Below are 17902 nucleotides of genomic sequence, written 5' to 3'. Positions count from 1 at the left end.
ACATATTTTATTGACATGGCAGGTGTGTGTATATGCATGTCATGTTTGGACGAAATCAGCCAATAATATGAAAATGTAGATGTAAATGTCTATGCGGGCTAACAGACACACCCACACATGCTAACAGACACACCTACACATGCTAACAGACACACCCACGTATGCTAACAGACACACCCACACATGCTAACAGATACACATGCTAACAGACACACGCACACATGCTAACAGACACACCCACGTATGCTAACAGACACACCCACACATGCTAACAGATACGCATGCTAACAGACACACGCACACATGCTAACAGACACACCCCCACATACTAATAGAAAAACCTACACATGCTAACACAGACACCTAAGTAAGTATATCAAGTTAGTATTTAAGTATATTGTAGTATTTAGTATAATTTTGTATATTTTAGTATATTTAGTATTTGTAGTAAGTATTTAAGTATATCAAGTCAATATACTATACTTACTCTCATACTTAGAAGTTGCTAAAGTTTTAATTATTTTTGATACGAAGTATCATGGACGAGCAGCTCTCAGTAACACAATTATTATCAATCTACAGCTGAAATTATCATATGTTTTATCTCAATTGTTTGACAAAAAAAAAAATATTTTCATAATTCACAGGTTTATGAAAAAATGCTCAGATTAATTTAAAAGCTGTTTTCAGTGCTATAATCAGTACTGTAATCAATACTGTACTCAATACGGTACTCAATGCTGTACTCAATACTGTACTCAATACTATACTCAATACTGTACCCATTACTGTACTCAATACTGTAGTCAATACTGTACCCAATACTGTACTCAATACTGTACTCAATACTGTACTAAATACTGTACTCAATACTGTACTCAATACTGTACTCAATACTCTACTCAATACTGTACTCAATACTGTACTCAATACTGTAGTCAATACTCTACTCAATACTGTACTTAATACTGTACTCAATACTCTACTCAATACTGTACTCAATGCTGTACTCAATACTGTACCCAATACTGTACTCAATACTGTAGTCAATACTGTACCCAATACTGTACTCAATACTGTACTAAATACTCTACTCAATACTATATTCAATACTGTACTCAATACTGTAGTCAATACTGTACGCAATACTGTACTCAATACTGTACTCAATACTGTACTCAATACTGTACTCAATACTATACTCAATACTCTACTCAATGCTGTACTCAATACTCTACTCATTGCTGTACTCAATACTCTACTCAATACTCTACTCAATACTGTACTCAATACTGTACTCAATACTGTACTCAATGCTGTACTCAATACTGTACCCAATACTGTACTCAATACTGTAGTCAATACTGTACCCAATACTGTACTCAATACTGTACTAAATACTGTACTCAATACTGTACTCAATACTATACTCAATACTCTACTCAATGCTGTACTCAATACTCTACTCATTGTGGTACTCAATACTCTACTCAATACTCTACTCAATGCCGTACTCAATAATGTACTCAATATTCTACTCGATACTGTACTCAATACTGTACTCAATACTTTACTCAATGCTGTACTCAATACTGTACTCAATACTCTACTCAATACTGTACTCAATACTGTACTCAATACTGTACTCAATATCATAGTCAATACTGTACTCAATACTGTACTCAATACTGAACTAAATACTCTACTCAATACTGTACTCAATACTGTACTCAATACTCTACTCAATACTGTACTCAATACTGTACTGAATACTGTACTCAATACTGTAGTCAATACTGTACTCAATACTGTACTCAATACTGTACTCAATACTGTACTCAATACTGTACTAAATACTCTACTCAATACTGTACTCAATACTGTACTCAATACTGTACTCAATACTGTACTCAATGCTGTACTCAATACTGTCCTCAATACTCTACTCAATACTGTACTCAATACTGTACTCAATACTGTACTCAATATCATAGTCAATACTGTACTCAATACTGTACTCAATACTATACTCAATACTCTACTCAATGCTGTACTCAATACTCTACTCATTGCTGTACTCAAAACTCTACTCAATACTCTACTCAATGCTGTTCTCAATACTGTACTCAATACTGTACTCAATACTGTACTAAATACTCTACTCAATACTGTACTCAATACTGTACTCAATACTGTACTCAGTTCTGTACTTACTACTCTACTCAATACTCTACTCAATGCCGTACTCAATACTGTACTCAATACTGTACTCAATACTGTACTCAATACTGTAGTCAACACTGTACTCAATAATGTAGTCAACACTGTACTCAATACTGTACTCAATACTGTACTCAATACTGTACTAAATACTCTACTCAATACTGTACTCAATACTGTACTCAATACTGTACTCAATGCTGTACTCAATACTGTACTCAATACTCTACTCAATACTGTACTCAATACTGTACTCAATACTGTACTCAATATCATAGTCAATACTGTACTCAATACTGTACTCAATACTGAACTAAATACTCTACTCAATACTGTACTCAATACTGTACTCAATACTCTACTCAATACTGTACTCAATACTGTACTCAATACTGTACTCAATATCATAGTCAATACTGTACTCAATACTGTACTCAATACTGAACTAAATACTCTACTCAATACTGTACTCAATACTGTACTCAATACTGTACTCAATACTGTACTCAATATCATAGTCAGTACTGTACTCAATACTGTACTCAATACTGAACTAAATACTCTACTCAATACTGTACTCAATACTGTACTCAATACTGAACTAAATACTCTACTCAATACTGTACTCAATACTGTACTCAATATCATAGTCAATACTGTACTCAATACTGTAATCAATACTGAACTAAATACTCTACTCAATACTGTACTCAATACTGTACTCAATACTGTACTCAATACTGTACTTACTACTCTACTCAATACTGTACTCAATACTGAACTAAATACTCTACTCAATACTGTACTCAATACTATACTCAATACTGTACTCAATACTGTACTCAATACTGTACTCAATACTGTACTCAATACTGAACTAAATACTCTACTCAATACTGTATTCAATACTGTACTCAATACTGTACTCGATACTGTACTCAATACTGTAGTCAATACTGTACTCGATACTGTACTCGATACTGTACTCCATACTGTACTCGATACTGTACTCGATACTGTACTCGATACTGTCAATACTGTACTCAATACGGTACCCAATACTGTACTCGATACTGTACTCAATACTGTACTCAATACTGTACCTAATACTGTACTAAATACTGTAGTCAATACTGTACTCAATACTGTACTCAATACTGTACCAAATACTGTACTCAATACTGTACTCAATACTGTACTCAATACTGTACTCAATGCTGTACTCAATACTGTACCCAATACTGTACTCAATACTGTAGTCAATACTGTACTCAATACTGTACTCAATACTGTACTAAATGCTGTATTCAATGCTGTACTCATTACTGTACTCAATGCCCTACTCAATACTGTACTCAATGCTGTACTCAATACTGTACTCAATACTGTACTCAATACTGTACTCAATGCTGTACTCAATACTGTACCCAATACTGTACTCAATACTGTAGTCAATACTGTACCCAATACTGTACTCAATACTGTACTAAATACTCTACTCAATACTGTACTCAACACTGTAGTCAATACTGTACGCAATACTGTACTCAATACTGTACTCAATACTGTACTCAATACTGTACTCAATACTATACTCAATACTCTACTCATTGCTGTACTCAAAACTCTACTCAATACTCTACTCAATGCTGTACTCAATACTGTACTCAATACTGTACTCAATGCTGTACTCAATACTGTACCCAATACTGTACTCAATAATGTAGTCAATACTGTACCCAATACTGTACTCAATACTGTACTAAATACTGTACTAAATACTGTACTCAATACTGTACTCAATACTCTACTCAATACTGTACTCAATACTGTACTCAATACTCTACTCAATACTGTACCCAATACTGTACTCAATACTGTAGTCAATACTGTACCCAATACTGTACTCAATACTGTACTCAATACTGTACTAAATACTGTACTCAATACTGTACTCAATACTGTACTCAATACTCTACTCAATACTGTACTCAATACTGTACTCAATACTGTAGTCAATACTGTACCCAATACTGTACTCAATACTGTACTAAATACTCTACTCAATATTATACTCAATACTGTACTCAATACTGTAGTCAATACTGTACGCAATACTGTACTCAATACTGTACTCAATACTGTACTCAATACTGTACTCAATACTATACTCAATACTCTACTCAATGCTGTACTCAATACTCTACTCATTGCTGTACTCAATATTCTACTCAATACTCTACTCAATACTGTACTCAATACTGTACTCAATGTTGTACTCAATACTGTACTTACTACTCTACTCAATACTGTACTCAATACTGAACTAAATACTCTACTCAATACTGTACTCAATACTGTACTCAATACTGTACTCAATACTGTACTCAATACTGTACTCAATACTGTACTCAATACTGTAATCAATACTGAACTAAATACTCTACTCAATACTGTACTCAATACTGTACTCAATACTGTACTCAATACTGTACTTACTACTCTACTCAATACTGTACTCAATACTGAACTAAATACTCTACTCAATACTGTACTCAATACTGTACTCAATACTGTACTCAATACTGTACTCAATACTGTACTCAATACTGTACTCAATACTGTACTCAATACTGAACTAAATACCCTACTCAATACTGTATTCAATACTGTACTCAATACTGTACTCGATACTGTACTCAATACTGTAGTCAATACTGTACTCGATACTGTACTCGATACTGTACTCCATACTGTACTCGATACTGTACTCGATACTGTACTCGATACTGTCAATACTGTACTCAATACGGTACCCAATACTGTATTCGATACTGTACTCAATACTGTACTCAATACTGTACCTAATACTGTACTCAATACTGTAGTCAATACTGTACTCAATACTGTACTCAATACTGTACTAAATACTGTACTCAATACTGTACTCAATACTGTACTCAATACTGTACTCAATGCTGTACTCAATACTGTACCCAATACTGTACTCAATACTGTAGTCAATACTGTACTCAATACTGTACTCAATACTGTACTAAATGCTGTATTCAATGCTGTACTCATTACTGTACTCAATGCCCTACTCAATACTCTACTCAATGCTGTACTCAATACTGTACTCAATACTGTACTCAATACTGTACTCAATGCTGTACTCAATACTGTACCCAATACTGTACTCAATACTGTAGTCAATACTGTACCCAATACTGTACTCAATACTGTACTAAAAACTCTACTCAATACTGTACTCAACACTGTAGTCAATACTGTACGCAATACTGTACTCAATACTGTACTCAATACTGTACTCAATACTGTACTCAATACTGTACTCAATACTATACTCAATACTCTACTCATTGCTGTACTCAAAACTCTACTCAATACTCTACTCAATGCTGTACTCAATACTGTACTCAATACTGTACTCAATGCTGTACTCAATACTGTACCCAATACTGTACTCAATAATGTAGTCAATACTGTACCCAATACTGTACTCAATACTGTACTAAATACTGTACTAAATACTGTACTCAATACATTACTCAATACTCTACTCAATACTGTACTCAATACTGTACTCAATACTCTACTCAATACTGTACCCAATACTGTACTCAATACTGTAGTCAATACTGTACCCAATACTGTACTCAATACTGTACTCAATACTGTACTAAATACTGTACTCAATACTGTACTCAATACTGTACTCAATACTCTACTCAATGCTGTACTCAATACTGTACTCAATACTATACTCAATGCTGTACTCAATGCTGTACTCAATGCTGTACTCAATACTGTACTCAATGTTGTATTCAATGCCACACCCCCAATGTAGCCGACGTCATACACAACTTGATGCTGTGTTTGGCGCCGTACCCAACGCTGCGTGCAACGGTGTACACAATGATGTGGCGGACTTGAAGCTTTGCGCAACACCACACACAACACGTTACCAACACTATATTCAACTGTATACTCAAAGATATGTAAACTAGCTACAGAGAACATTCAAATCTCTAATAGCTTTGTTTATTTGATGAGATCGTGACAAATAATTATTATTTAACCAATGAGGGAATTCATGCCAGATTTTAATGACAATCAGTAAGCTATTTTTTAACATAGCTTCATGAGCAAGTTTTTCACCATGGTACCTTTTCACTAAGTATTCAAGCAAAGCAGGTACCCGAACGTTATTACACACACAAATTTTCCAGATATGGTTGTAAACCTTTGGTAAACTCTCATTTAAAACAGTGACTGAGTGAAGATCGGCTCGGATCTAATGTGAAGACAATTTCTCAACTTACAATTGATAACATCACTAATATTTGCAACCACCACATTTTAAAACAACCAAGTGTGGTTTAATTTTGTTTACAGATTCCTTAATCTAATGCGATACAAAAAACAAGAATTTGCTAGCCAAATGCGCTTTGTTATTGATCTTTCTTCTTTGTATTGTTATTGCTCTTTGCATTATTCAGTCACATGATATGGTAATATTGATCATAGCTCATGAGTTTCATTGTATTTGTTAAGTGAACTAGTGAACTGCAAAGTGAGCGAATGAAGTGAGCTGGTCGAAGTTCGCTACTACATTATAGTAATATCAGCTAGTATTTGGTTCCTCGTGTTCTGACTCTTCCGGGTGCAGGTTAGTCACAGATTCCACTATTAGAAAGCAGGCCTGTATTCTCTAGTTGCAAATTCGGGCGGCAAATGTTAGGTGACTAGTTATGAACATTTTGGAGTTTGGTGGAGTTGTAAGCCGCCAGCGGAGTTCGGGGCAGCACCCCAAAGCTTTGGATCTTTCAAGCATCAACAACATCAAAGTATGCATAAATGCAATCAATTGTAAGCATCAAAATCTACATAAATATATTGTTTATAGTTCATGGAAGGCAAACCTCTTTTCCATTTAACAAGCGATAATAAAATTATGATATAAAACTCAGGACTCTACAGATTTTTGTAAGGGACATTGATAGAACAAGAGCAATTACTTTTTATTGCACTAGCTTTCGTTCTGTCAATGTGTCCATGGCAGAAATCTTTCACAATTGGTTCTGAATCTATTTCAACATCTTTATATAATCATGTGTAATACTAGAATATTATTTAGACGAGCCTGCCCCAAAGTGCCCCTCATCGATGTTTTGATTCGGCTATGTTACGATAAAGAAAATGCAAGTTTGGGGCCTTCTTCACACCTCCACTATAAACAATAAAGTTCTTGTTGCCAAAAAACCAAAAAACTTTCCAAGTGTTAACAAAGTCTCACAAAATCACTCATTTGGCGAGATCACCTCGGAGACAATATAGAACGCTAGTTGCTAGTAAGTTAGTTGTTGGAAATTTCAAGTGAATAAGCTTATAACTCCAATTTTTAGTACTTTGCCGTCGAAAATCACTAAAATGTTGAGGCGGCTCAGCTGGCCAGTCGCCCCAGGGAATACGGACCTGGTAGAAAGCTACTTACATGCACCCAACACCTTGCCAATACACATTATAGAACACATCATAATGCAAAAAGAGCCTTTTCTACCAATACTCATAAGTTTATTTTGCTGCTGTTCATTTTTGTCTTTTGCTTTAGTTTGCTGTGAACAGCACTGACTGATGTAAATACAGTTTATATCTTTCATATACTTTTAGTGCATGTGTATCCTGGAATGCAGAGAAAGTTAGTACGTGTGCATATTACTAACTCCTACAGGTTATACCAGAGGAAAGATGCTGAGATCGGGAGCATGTCAACTTCTGGTATTACTGTTTTTTGTGGTTGAAGGAGACACTAGAAAAGCCAAACCTAACATTGTAATTGTAGTCGCAGACGATATGGTAAGTTAAAAGGATTGTAGAAACTATGGAGATAATAGCTGTGGTATGCCATATGCACACCTGGTAGCTGCTGGTTTTTCCCCATGTTCTTTCCTCTCTGAACGTATGTACTTACTTTGTATGATAGTTTTTCTCCATGTTACGTATATTTACCTTCTTCTCTGAATGAATGTACTTACCTTACATGGTATCTTTATAGAGACTCAACTCTTTATATGTTACTCTATTGTTTAGGTCTTCTTGCAAACAATATTCATAAAATACATTGTTGATTGTATTTAGGGCTACACTGATGCCGGGTTTCATGGGGGAGACCAGATACCCACCCCTCATATAGATAAACTAGCTCATGAAGGAATCATACTAGATAACTACTACACTCCTATGATATGTACGCCATCAAGAGCAGCCCTACTCACTGGAAGACATCCTATGCAACTGGGATTACAACATGGTGTTGTAGGAGCAACAACTCCATTTGGGTTGGGGCTCAATGAGACCCTCCTACCTCAATACCTCAAAAAGTATGGCTATGTTACCCACATGATTGGAAAGGTAGGTTTTATTTGCATACCAAATAATAGTACAGACATTTAATAGTTCTCTGTTTCCGTTCCATGTTTTCATCTGATTTTATCTATTTTTGCCTTCTAAATTCCTCACCAGATGTACTAGCAAATAAGCGTGTGTGTGAGAAGGGAACTTTAATCCTGGTATTGTAGTGGCATTTGGGGTCTTTCAAGCTTGTCTACACACCAACAAAGTGGGGATTTGACACTCAAATTGGCTTTTAGAATGGAAAAAATGATTATTGTACTCATATGGACAGAGGGACAGGGGCGAGTTTTAGGAATTGAGATATAGTAATCTATTCTTTCTGTGTTTCCAGTGGCATTTAGGCTCATACAAGCTTGCCTTCACCCCGACTCACCGAGGATTTGACACCCATTTGGGGTTTTGGGCAGACAAGACAGATTACTTCAGTCATGAAAATAGAGGAAATGTGGTGAGTAGAATAGCAGCAGAAAGTCATTTGGCAATTTGTTGTCTTCAAAGATTGTGAGCAGCATCAAAACATTTTCAAATCTTGTCAAATTTCAGCTGGTAGACAATAATTTATATTCTACTCATTATCAGTTGTTATCGTTTGCTCATATCAAAAAGTTCGAATATCAGGTTGACTGATAGCAGATTACTACATGCTGCTTCTTTGGCTGATTGCATGTCTGGTTATACCCTGTCTTTTATCCTTTGTAAACAGAATGCATCTAAAGTCATTGGACTGGATTTCTGGGAGAACCTCAAGGTAGCAAGGAATTACAATGGCAGTTATGGCACTGAGTTATTTGGGAACAGAGCCATTGATTTGATCATGAATCATAACCAGTCCATGGTGAGTCATAATGGTAGTTATGGTACTGAGTTATTTGGGAACAGAGCTGTTGATCTGATCATGAGTCATAACTAGTCTAAGGTGAGCCATAATGGTAGTTATGGTACTAAGTTATTTGGGAACAGAGCTGTTGATCTGATCATGAGTCATAACTAGTCTAAGGTGAGCCGTAATGGTAGTTACGGTATGGTACTAAGTTATTTGGGAACAGAGCTGTTTATCTGATCATGAGCCATGACCAGTCCATGGTGAGTCATAATAGTAGTTATGGCACTGAGTTATTTGGGAACAGAGCTGTTGATCTGATCATGAGTCATAACTAGTCTAAGGTGAGCCATAATGGTAGTTATGGTACTGAGTTATTTGGGAACAGAGCTGTTGATCTGATCATGAGTCATAACTAGTCTAAGGTGAGCCATAATGGTAGTTATGGTACTAAGTTATTTGGGAACAGTGCTGTTGATCTGATCATGAGTCATAACCAGTCTAAGGTGAGTCATAAGGGTAGTTATGGTACTGAGTTATTGGGAGCAGAGCTGTTGATTTGATCATGAGTCATAACCAGTTTAACATAGGTGTACTTGCATGTAGCATTTTAATAATCTACTAGCTGAATGCCGTGCTAGGGTAATAGAATAATTACCTAATGAATATTAGTAACTTACCTGGATAGCTAAATATTTACTAAACACTTTACTAAAAACAATAGTCACATTTTGGACCAGCTTAACAATCATTAGGCGTAATGGTCAGCATTGCTAATTATTAGCCCCTAGAAAGCACTTTAAGCATGAGTATCTTAACCAATGTAATGACTATTTTCCCAATGATTCCATTGCATTCTATGCAGCCTAATAGTCAAGCTCACCACCTATGGATCTAGAGGTTTCGAGGTCAAATTCATTGCTTTGTGCAATTTTCATTGCTACTGAAAACATGGTTTAACAAAACGGCTAAAAGACTAACACTGAGAATTATATATATAAACCACCACTGTTTCGCATATTTTTGAACTGTTTCTTTTATAAATAATTATATTGATATATAATATACCATAATTTTTAAATTTTTGTCTAAGCATTCAACCATATTGTTATTTTTTCAGCCTTTCTTCCTCTACTTGCCACACCAAGCGGTTCATGCCGGGATAACGCCACAGCCTCTGAAAGCTCCTCAAGAATATCTGGATCGATTTAAATTCATTCAACATGATGGAAGGCGACGCTATGCAGGTCAGTAGATGCATAAATTCCTAGATACACAGGTTAGCAGATATACAGATTAGTAGATATACAGATTAGTATATACACAGGTTAGTAAATACACAGGTTATATATACAAATTAGTAGATATGTAAGTTAGTAGATGCACAGTTAGGTACCATGTTTGGAAACCTATTCGCAATAAAATACATAAACAGCAACTACACATATTTGTATGCAGGCATAAGGAATGAATATTAAAAATACTACAGCTCTTGAATACAGACACCAACAAGCGCTAAAGTTAACCAGTTATTCCATGTATTACAGCTATGCTCTCAGTGTTAGACGACTCTATAGGAAACCTGACTGCAGCTCTAAAGAAGAGTGGAATGTATGAGAACACAATCCTCATTTTCACCACCGATAATGGTGGGCCAGCTGATGGATTCAGCCACAACTATGCATCCAACTGGCCACTGCGGTATGCAAATACATATATAACGTTTCAATTTTGGTACTTTGAGAAAATATTTGTAAGAAATGTCTGCGTAAGCGAGCTGTTCGCTAACAGAAGTACAGGACAGACTTCACTCGTTTCATATTAGGGAGGTAAACTTTAGTCATTATTAGCTTTACATTAAAAACTTTTAAATCTTAGTCTTATTTTCATCTTTATTTTTTCTGTTTTTTATTTGCAATGAACTTGCTTGAACATCAATTGAGTAAAGACAATATACATCTATTTATATTTAATTTCACTTGTCTGTAGATATGCCTTCTATACTATCTAAGTTCTAATTAAACAATCTGCCAAAAAATGCTGATGGCTTTTTTGATACTCTCCTAAGTTTTAAGCACAAAAAAACCTTTTGGGGTCGCCACCCTTATGGACATGAGGACAAAAAAAAGTTTTTGTGATTAAAAATGACACTCAATACGGTCTTTAGCTCGCCGTCTAAAATGTTGGCCAGTGAACCCCTGACCCTGACAGCCAGCCAACAAACTTAACTAATTGGCCACTTTACAAAGCCTGAGAATAATATTGTAAATCAGAGATAAAAAGTCATTATTTATATTTCTCTTTTATTTCTTGTTGCATTTCTTCAAAAACTTCAAGAACATGGAAAAAAATTAAAAGTCAAGTTTTAGTTTCCATGTTGGTTTTGTCGTCTTGTACATACACTACGTATACTGGTACAGGTGTGTATAGTCATGTCTTGACCTATTTATTCATTTAGAGGCTGCAAGTATACCAACTGGGAAGGAGGTGTGAGAGCTGTCTCCTTCATACACAGTCCATTGCTTAAGAACCCTGGTACTACTTCCCATCACCTCATGCACATCTCTGATTGGCTACCAACTATCATGACTGCTATAGGTGATACTCTAGTAATCTTTGCGTTAAAAAATGAAAAACCGTACATTGTACTGAAAGCCCTTGTACCGACAGAAATGATGTAGTTTTGCCTTGTATAAAATAATTGTATGCTCTATGGAATAGTTGTACACTCTAAGGAATAGTTGCACGCTCTATGGAATGATTGTGAATTATATGCATCAGTTGTACATTTTCGGAAATAGTTTAACACTCTATGAAATGGTTGCACACTCTATGGCATGATTGTACACTCTATGAAATAGCTGTACATTCTATAGAACTATAGTACTGGCTATAGAATAGTAGTACCTTCTAGAATGCACCAATGTGCGTGTCTTTAAAATGCGCTTATAGAAAAGGCACACTTTTTGAAACCGCCACATACCGTAATAAATAAAATACCATATATGTGCTAAAAGGAGCTTATTGAATTATTATTTATTAAAATAATAATAACTGAATGATATTGCAGGAGAGAAACTACCAAGTAATATTGATTACTACGGAGTAGATCAATGGCCATCTATACAGTTCAACGCCCCTTCAGCTCGTAATGAAATCATGCATAACTATGATGATGGAGCAGGGGCTATCAGATACGGAGACTATAAACTCGTGGTACGTGATACTAAGTGATGCAGTGACAGGCCTTTAAAATCAGATTTGGGCAGTTGCTACTGGGAGAGAATTATCAATATTGGTAATTTGTATCAATCTGTTGCGATTTTACTGAAGATCTATCCTACATATTTCCAATAACCCACTTTTAGCATCTCGATAGTAAATGCTAACTTTCAAACCCTTACAGATTTGTTGCACAAACAAAATGAATGGATGGTATCCGGAGAAGCGCTCCTACATTGGAGCCAATCAGAAACCTTACATTCACTGTGGAGAGCGCAACTCCTCTCTACCTTCCTGCACCTCAGCTGCTAAATATTGTCTGTTTGACTTAGCATCCGATCCATGTGAATACAACAATATTGCTTCGCTCATGCCTGAATTAGCTGAGACACTGTATAGCAAGCTGATGACATTTGCTGACGCTGCTCAGCCTCCTAGGAACAAACCTTCTGATCCTGCATCGTATCCAGACTTGCACAACGGGCACTGGACTGACTGGCTCGATAAACATCCAATCTTCTAGTTCTCTGTGGTGGAGAACACTGCTTAGTGATGTTTGTCAAAACATTTGGCTATGTCTCTGATTGATTTCTCATTTTTCTGACAACATCGCTTTGATTTTTTTATCGTTATGATTCGATTTTTTATAGTTGAAATAATTATTCTTTGAAATATATCAGCAGCATATTGCTAAAGCTACGTTGGAGACATGTTTATATGGTGCCTTTTCTAATTTAGTAGGAACTATTAATTTAGAATATAAAAAACAAATATATAAATAATAATACACATAACATATATTATTATCTATAAATTATAAAGATAATATATTATATTTATATCTATTATAAATATAAAATAAAATTAATAACTACTGTGATATAGGTGCTGTTTGCTAAAGTGGCTGAATAGGAGATATGATCAAGCAACTAATCGCTGCCAGAGTCACTCTCAGCTCGTGACAAAGGATGTCTTTGATAAATGGTGATGTAGAAGTTAGAGGGACAGGAAGATAGAGGCAGCACATTATTATTACAGAAGCAAACAGCACAATTAAACCGTGCATGAGATGTACTGTTAATACAGCTATAACTGTAGTGGCATTTGGGTTCATTCAAGCATGTCTACACACCTACAAAGCAGAGATTTGATAGTCACCTTAGTTTCCGAATGTAAGGACAGCTTCTGAAATGGAAAAACTGATTAAACAGTGTTACCAGCAGTAATACGGGTGATGTCTGCAATTTCTTTCCTTTTACTTAGATAGACTGCAGGTGGGTGGTTGGGAAACTGGTTTTCAGGGATCAAAGAAAAGTTTGAAACCACATATTTTAGTGACCTTGCAGAAGGTGTTTGTATATGCGTGTCACGTTTGGATGAAATCAGCCAATAATATGAAAACGCAGAGTGTCTATGTGGGCTAGCAGACACACCCACACATGCTAACAGACACACACCCACACATGTTAATAGATACACCCACAAATGTTAACAGAAACACCCACACAGGGTAACAGACGCACCGATGCATGCTAACAGACACACCTACACATGCTAACACACATACCCACACATGCTAACACACACACATGCTAACAGGCACACCTACACATGCTAACAGACACACCCACACATGCTAACAGACACACTCACACATGCTAACAGACACACCTACACATGCTAACACACATACCCACACATGCTAACACACACACATGCTAACAGGCACACCTACACATGCTAACAGACACACCCACACATGCTAACAGACACACGTTAACATGCTAACAAACACACCCACCCATGCTAACACAGAATGACAAAGTTGGACTCATTAATATAGATGTTATTCTCAAATATGTTAGTTACAAATAGGAGTTTAGCTACTGCTTGGTCAGAAATTATTGCCTGGTATAGTAGTGTCTAGTATTATTGTCTGGCATAGTAGTGTCTAGTATTATTGCCTGGTATAGTAGTGTCTAGTATTATTGTCTGGTAATAATAGTAGTGTCTAGTATTATTGCCTGGTATAGTAGTGTCTAGTATTATTGCCTAGTATAGTAGTGTCTAGTATTATTGCCTAGTATAGTAGTGTCTAGTATTATTGCCTGGTATAGTAGTGTCTAGTATTATTGTCTGGTATAGTAGTGTCTAGTATTATTGCCTGGTATAGTAGTGTCTAGTATTATTGCCTGGTATAGTAGTGTCTAGTATTATTGCCTGGTATAGTAGTGTCTAGTATTATTGTCTGGTATAGTAGTGTTTAGCTCTTTGAACATTCAAAATCACCCAATACCGTGTATTTGTAGTAAATATTTAAGTATATCAAGTCAATATACCATACTTACTACCATACCTAGAAGTTGCTAAAAGTTCTATATATTTTTAATAAGCAGTATCAGGGACGATCAGCTCTCAGTAACACATTTAGTATAAATTTACAGTGGAATATATCACATTTTTCACAAGCTCAGTTGGCTAGAAATAAAATGAAACCAAATTGCAGTATAGTAAGGCATGATGAGGCCCACATGCGCACTAGCTCTGCAGCTAGTTGAGGCACTGATATTGCAAAGTATGGGAGTATTGCAAGATATGGGAGTATCGCAAGGAATGGGAGTATTGCAGGGTATGGCAGTATTGCAAGATATGGCAGTATTGCAAGGTATGGGAGTATTGCAGGGTATGGCAGTATTGCAAAGTACGGGAGTATTGCAAGGTATGGAAGTATTGCAAGGTATGGAAGTATTGCAAGGTATGGGAGTATTGCAAGGTATGGGAGTATTGCAAGGTATGGGAGTATTGCAAGGTATGGGAATATTGCAAGGTATGGGAGTATTGCAAGGTATGGGAGTATTGCAAGATATCGAGGTATTGCAAGGTATGGGAGTATTGCAAGGTATGGGAGTATTGCAAGGTATGGGAGTATTGCAAGGTATGGGAGTATTGCAAGGTATGGGAGTATATCAAGGTATGGGAGTATTGCAAGGTATGGGAGTATTGAAAGGTATGGGAGTATTGCATGATATCGGAATATTCCAAGATACCAAAGAGTCTAACTAAAGTGGAGCTGTTCAATAACTATAAAGGACAAACTCGAGTGTTGCTTTTCACCCCTTTAAAAGCTAAGCATTTCTAATTTATTAATATGAGAAGTCAGTAAAGCCTTTATAGAGTTTATTTAAAACTTAAGTTTTATGTGTAAAATAGGTATGAAGCAGTAACAGCAGCTTTTGCTGTTACTGCTCGCTGCAACTGAATGAAATTAGAGGAAACAAGGAAGTTACAAACACAACACATGTACTAGTAAAATCTATCCTCGTATCCAAGCAGTGTTAGTGAAAGTGATAATAATGACCACATTTGGCAAAAGAGTTACACTGACTGTTGCCATCGACTAACCATACGAGATAAAGAAAATCGGTATGAAAAATGGAAACATTCTGACTAGACAAGACACCCTGCAGAAAATGACGGAAAAGCGGGCTTGTCTCATTGCACTAATGTATGGTTTTATGTAATCGCCCCTTCACTTCCTGGTCTAATGCGATGGTCCTTTGTGTCAAGCCACACCGGTATCCAAGGTCATACTCAACTCTGTTCTCAATGCCACACTAAACGCTCTTACGCATTGTCATACTCAATGCCGCACACCACATTGTAGCCAATGCCATATGCAACTCTGTACTCATTGCTGTACTCAATACTGTACTCAATACTGTACTCAATACTGTACTCAATACTGTACTCAATACTGTACTCAATACTGTACTCAATACTCTACTCAATACTGTACTCAATACTGTACTCAATGCTGTACTCAATACTGTACTCAATACTCTACTCAGTACTGTAAGACAATAAACATCTATTTATATTTAGTTTCACTTGTCTGTGGATATGTACTTTATACTACCTAACTTCTAATTAAACAATCTGCCAAAACTGCTGGTGAATTTCTTTGATACTCTCTCAAGTTTTAAGCACAAAACCGTTTTGGGGTCATGACCTCTCATGGGCCACTCTAATGGGCATGAGGGCGACAAAAGATGTTTTTTGCGAATGAAAATGAGGCTTTATACAGTCTTGTAGCTCGACGCCTAAAATGTTGACCAATGATCCTTTGACCCCTGGCTACTTATTAGAACAACAAACATAACTACTTGGCCACCTTACAAAGCCTGAGAATATTTTTGCAAAGCAGAGATAAAAACTCATTATTTATATTTCTCTCTTGTTCTTTTGTCTTTTGAAAATTTTCAGAATATGAAAAAGAAATTAAAAAATCTAGTTGTAGTTTTCATGCTGTGATTGTCGTGTCGTATATACATATACTGGTACTGGTACATGTATTTACAGTCATGTCTTGACTTATTTGTTTATTTAGAGGCTGCAAGCATACTAACTGGGAAGGGGGTGTGAGAGCTGTCTCCTTCATACACAGTCCATTGCTTAAGAACCCTGGTACTACTTCCCATCACCTCATGCACATCTTTGATTGGTTACCAACGATCATGACTGCTATAGGTGATACTCTAGCAATCTTCGCGCTAAAAAATGAAAAACTGTATGCGGTGCTGCAAGCACTTTTACCGACAGATATGATGTAGTTTTGCATTGTATAAAATAGTTGTATGCTCTATGGAACCGTTGTACATGCTATGGAATGGTTGTACGCTCTATGAAATAGTTGTACACTCTATGAAGTAGGTATACACTTTATGGAATATGTGTACAGGCTATGGATTAGTTGTACATTCTAGAAAATAGTTTTACAACATGAAATAGTTGTGCAATTCATAAAATAGTTGCACACCCTATGAATCAAGTGTACACCCTATGGAATAGCTTTAAATTCTATGAAATAGCGGTACATTCTATTGAACTTTAATACTGGCTATAGAATAGTAGTACATTCTAGAATGTACTCATGTGTATGACCGTGAAGTGTGCCTATGGAACAGGCACACTTTTTGAAACCGCCATGTACCGTAATAAATAAAATACTATATATGTGCTAAAAGGAGCTTATGGAATTAGTATTTATTAAAATAATAATAACTGAATGATGATTGCAGGTGAGAAACTACCAAAGGATATCAATTACTATGGAGTAGATCAATGGCCATCTATACAGTTCAACGCTCCCTCAGCACGTAATGAAATCATGCATAACTATGATGATGGAGCAGGGGCTATTAG

General features: G+C 36.1%; 2 protein-coding genes across 2 annotated transcripts; both read left to right on the top strand.

Moving 5' to 3' along the window:
• Nucleotides 1-7943: 7943 nt before the first annotated feature.
• Nucleotides 7944-13237, top strand: LOC137387511 (arylsulfatase J-like). Its single transcript, XM_068073954.1, has 9 exons — nucleotides 7944-8100; nucleotides 8383-8655; nucleotides 8990-9106; nucleotides 9362-9493; nucleotides 10599-10725; nucleotides 11026-11179; nucleotides 11937-12076; nucleotides 12549-12694; nucleotides 12885-13237. The coding sequence occupies exons 1-9, from the start codon at nucleotides 7993-7995 to the stop codon at nucleotides 13221-13223; spliced, it is 1536 nt and encodes a 511-aa protein (XP_067930055.1). The 5' UTR covers nucleotides 7944-7992; the 3' UTR covers nucleotides 13224-13237.
• Nucleotides 13238-15277: 2040 nt separating this feature from the next.
• Nucleotides 15278-15763, top strand: LOC137388250 (cerebellar degeneration-related antigen 1-like). The gene has a single exon (XM_068074749.1). The coding sequence runs from the start codon at nucleotides 15278-15280 to the stop codon at nucleotides 15761-15763; it is 486 nt and encodes a 161-aa protein (XP_067930850.1).
• Nucleotides 15764-17902: the final 2139 nt, after the last annotated feature.

The sequence above is a fragment of the Watersipora subatra genome, chromosome 2 (genome assembly GCF_963576615.1).
Source record: "Watersipora subatra chromosome 2, tzWatSuba1.1, whole genome shotgun sequence".
Lineage (NCBI taxonomy): Eukaryota > Metazoa > Bryozoa > Gymnolaemata > Cheilostomatida > Watersiporidae > Watersipora > Watersipora subatra.
The sequence above is the reverse complement of the archived record's forward strand: the minus strand, read 5'-3'. Positions and strand labels throughout refer to the sequence as shown.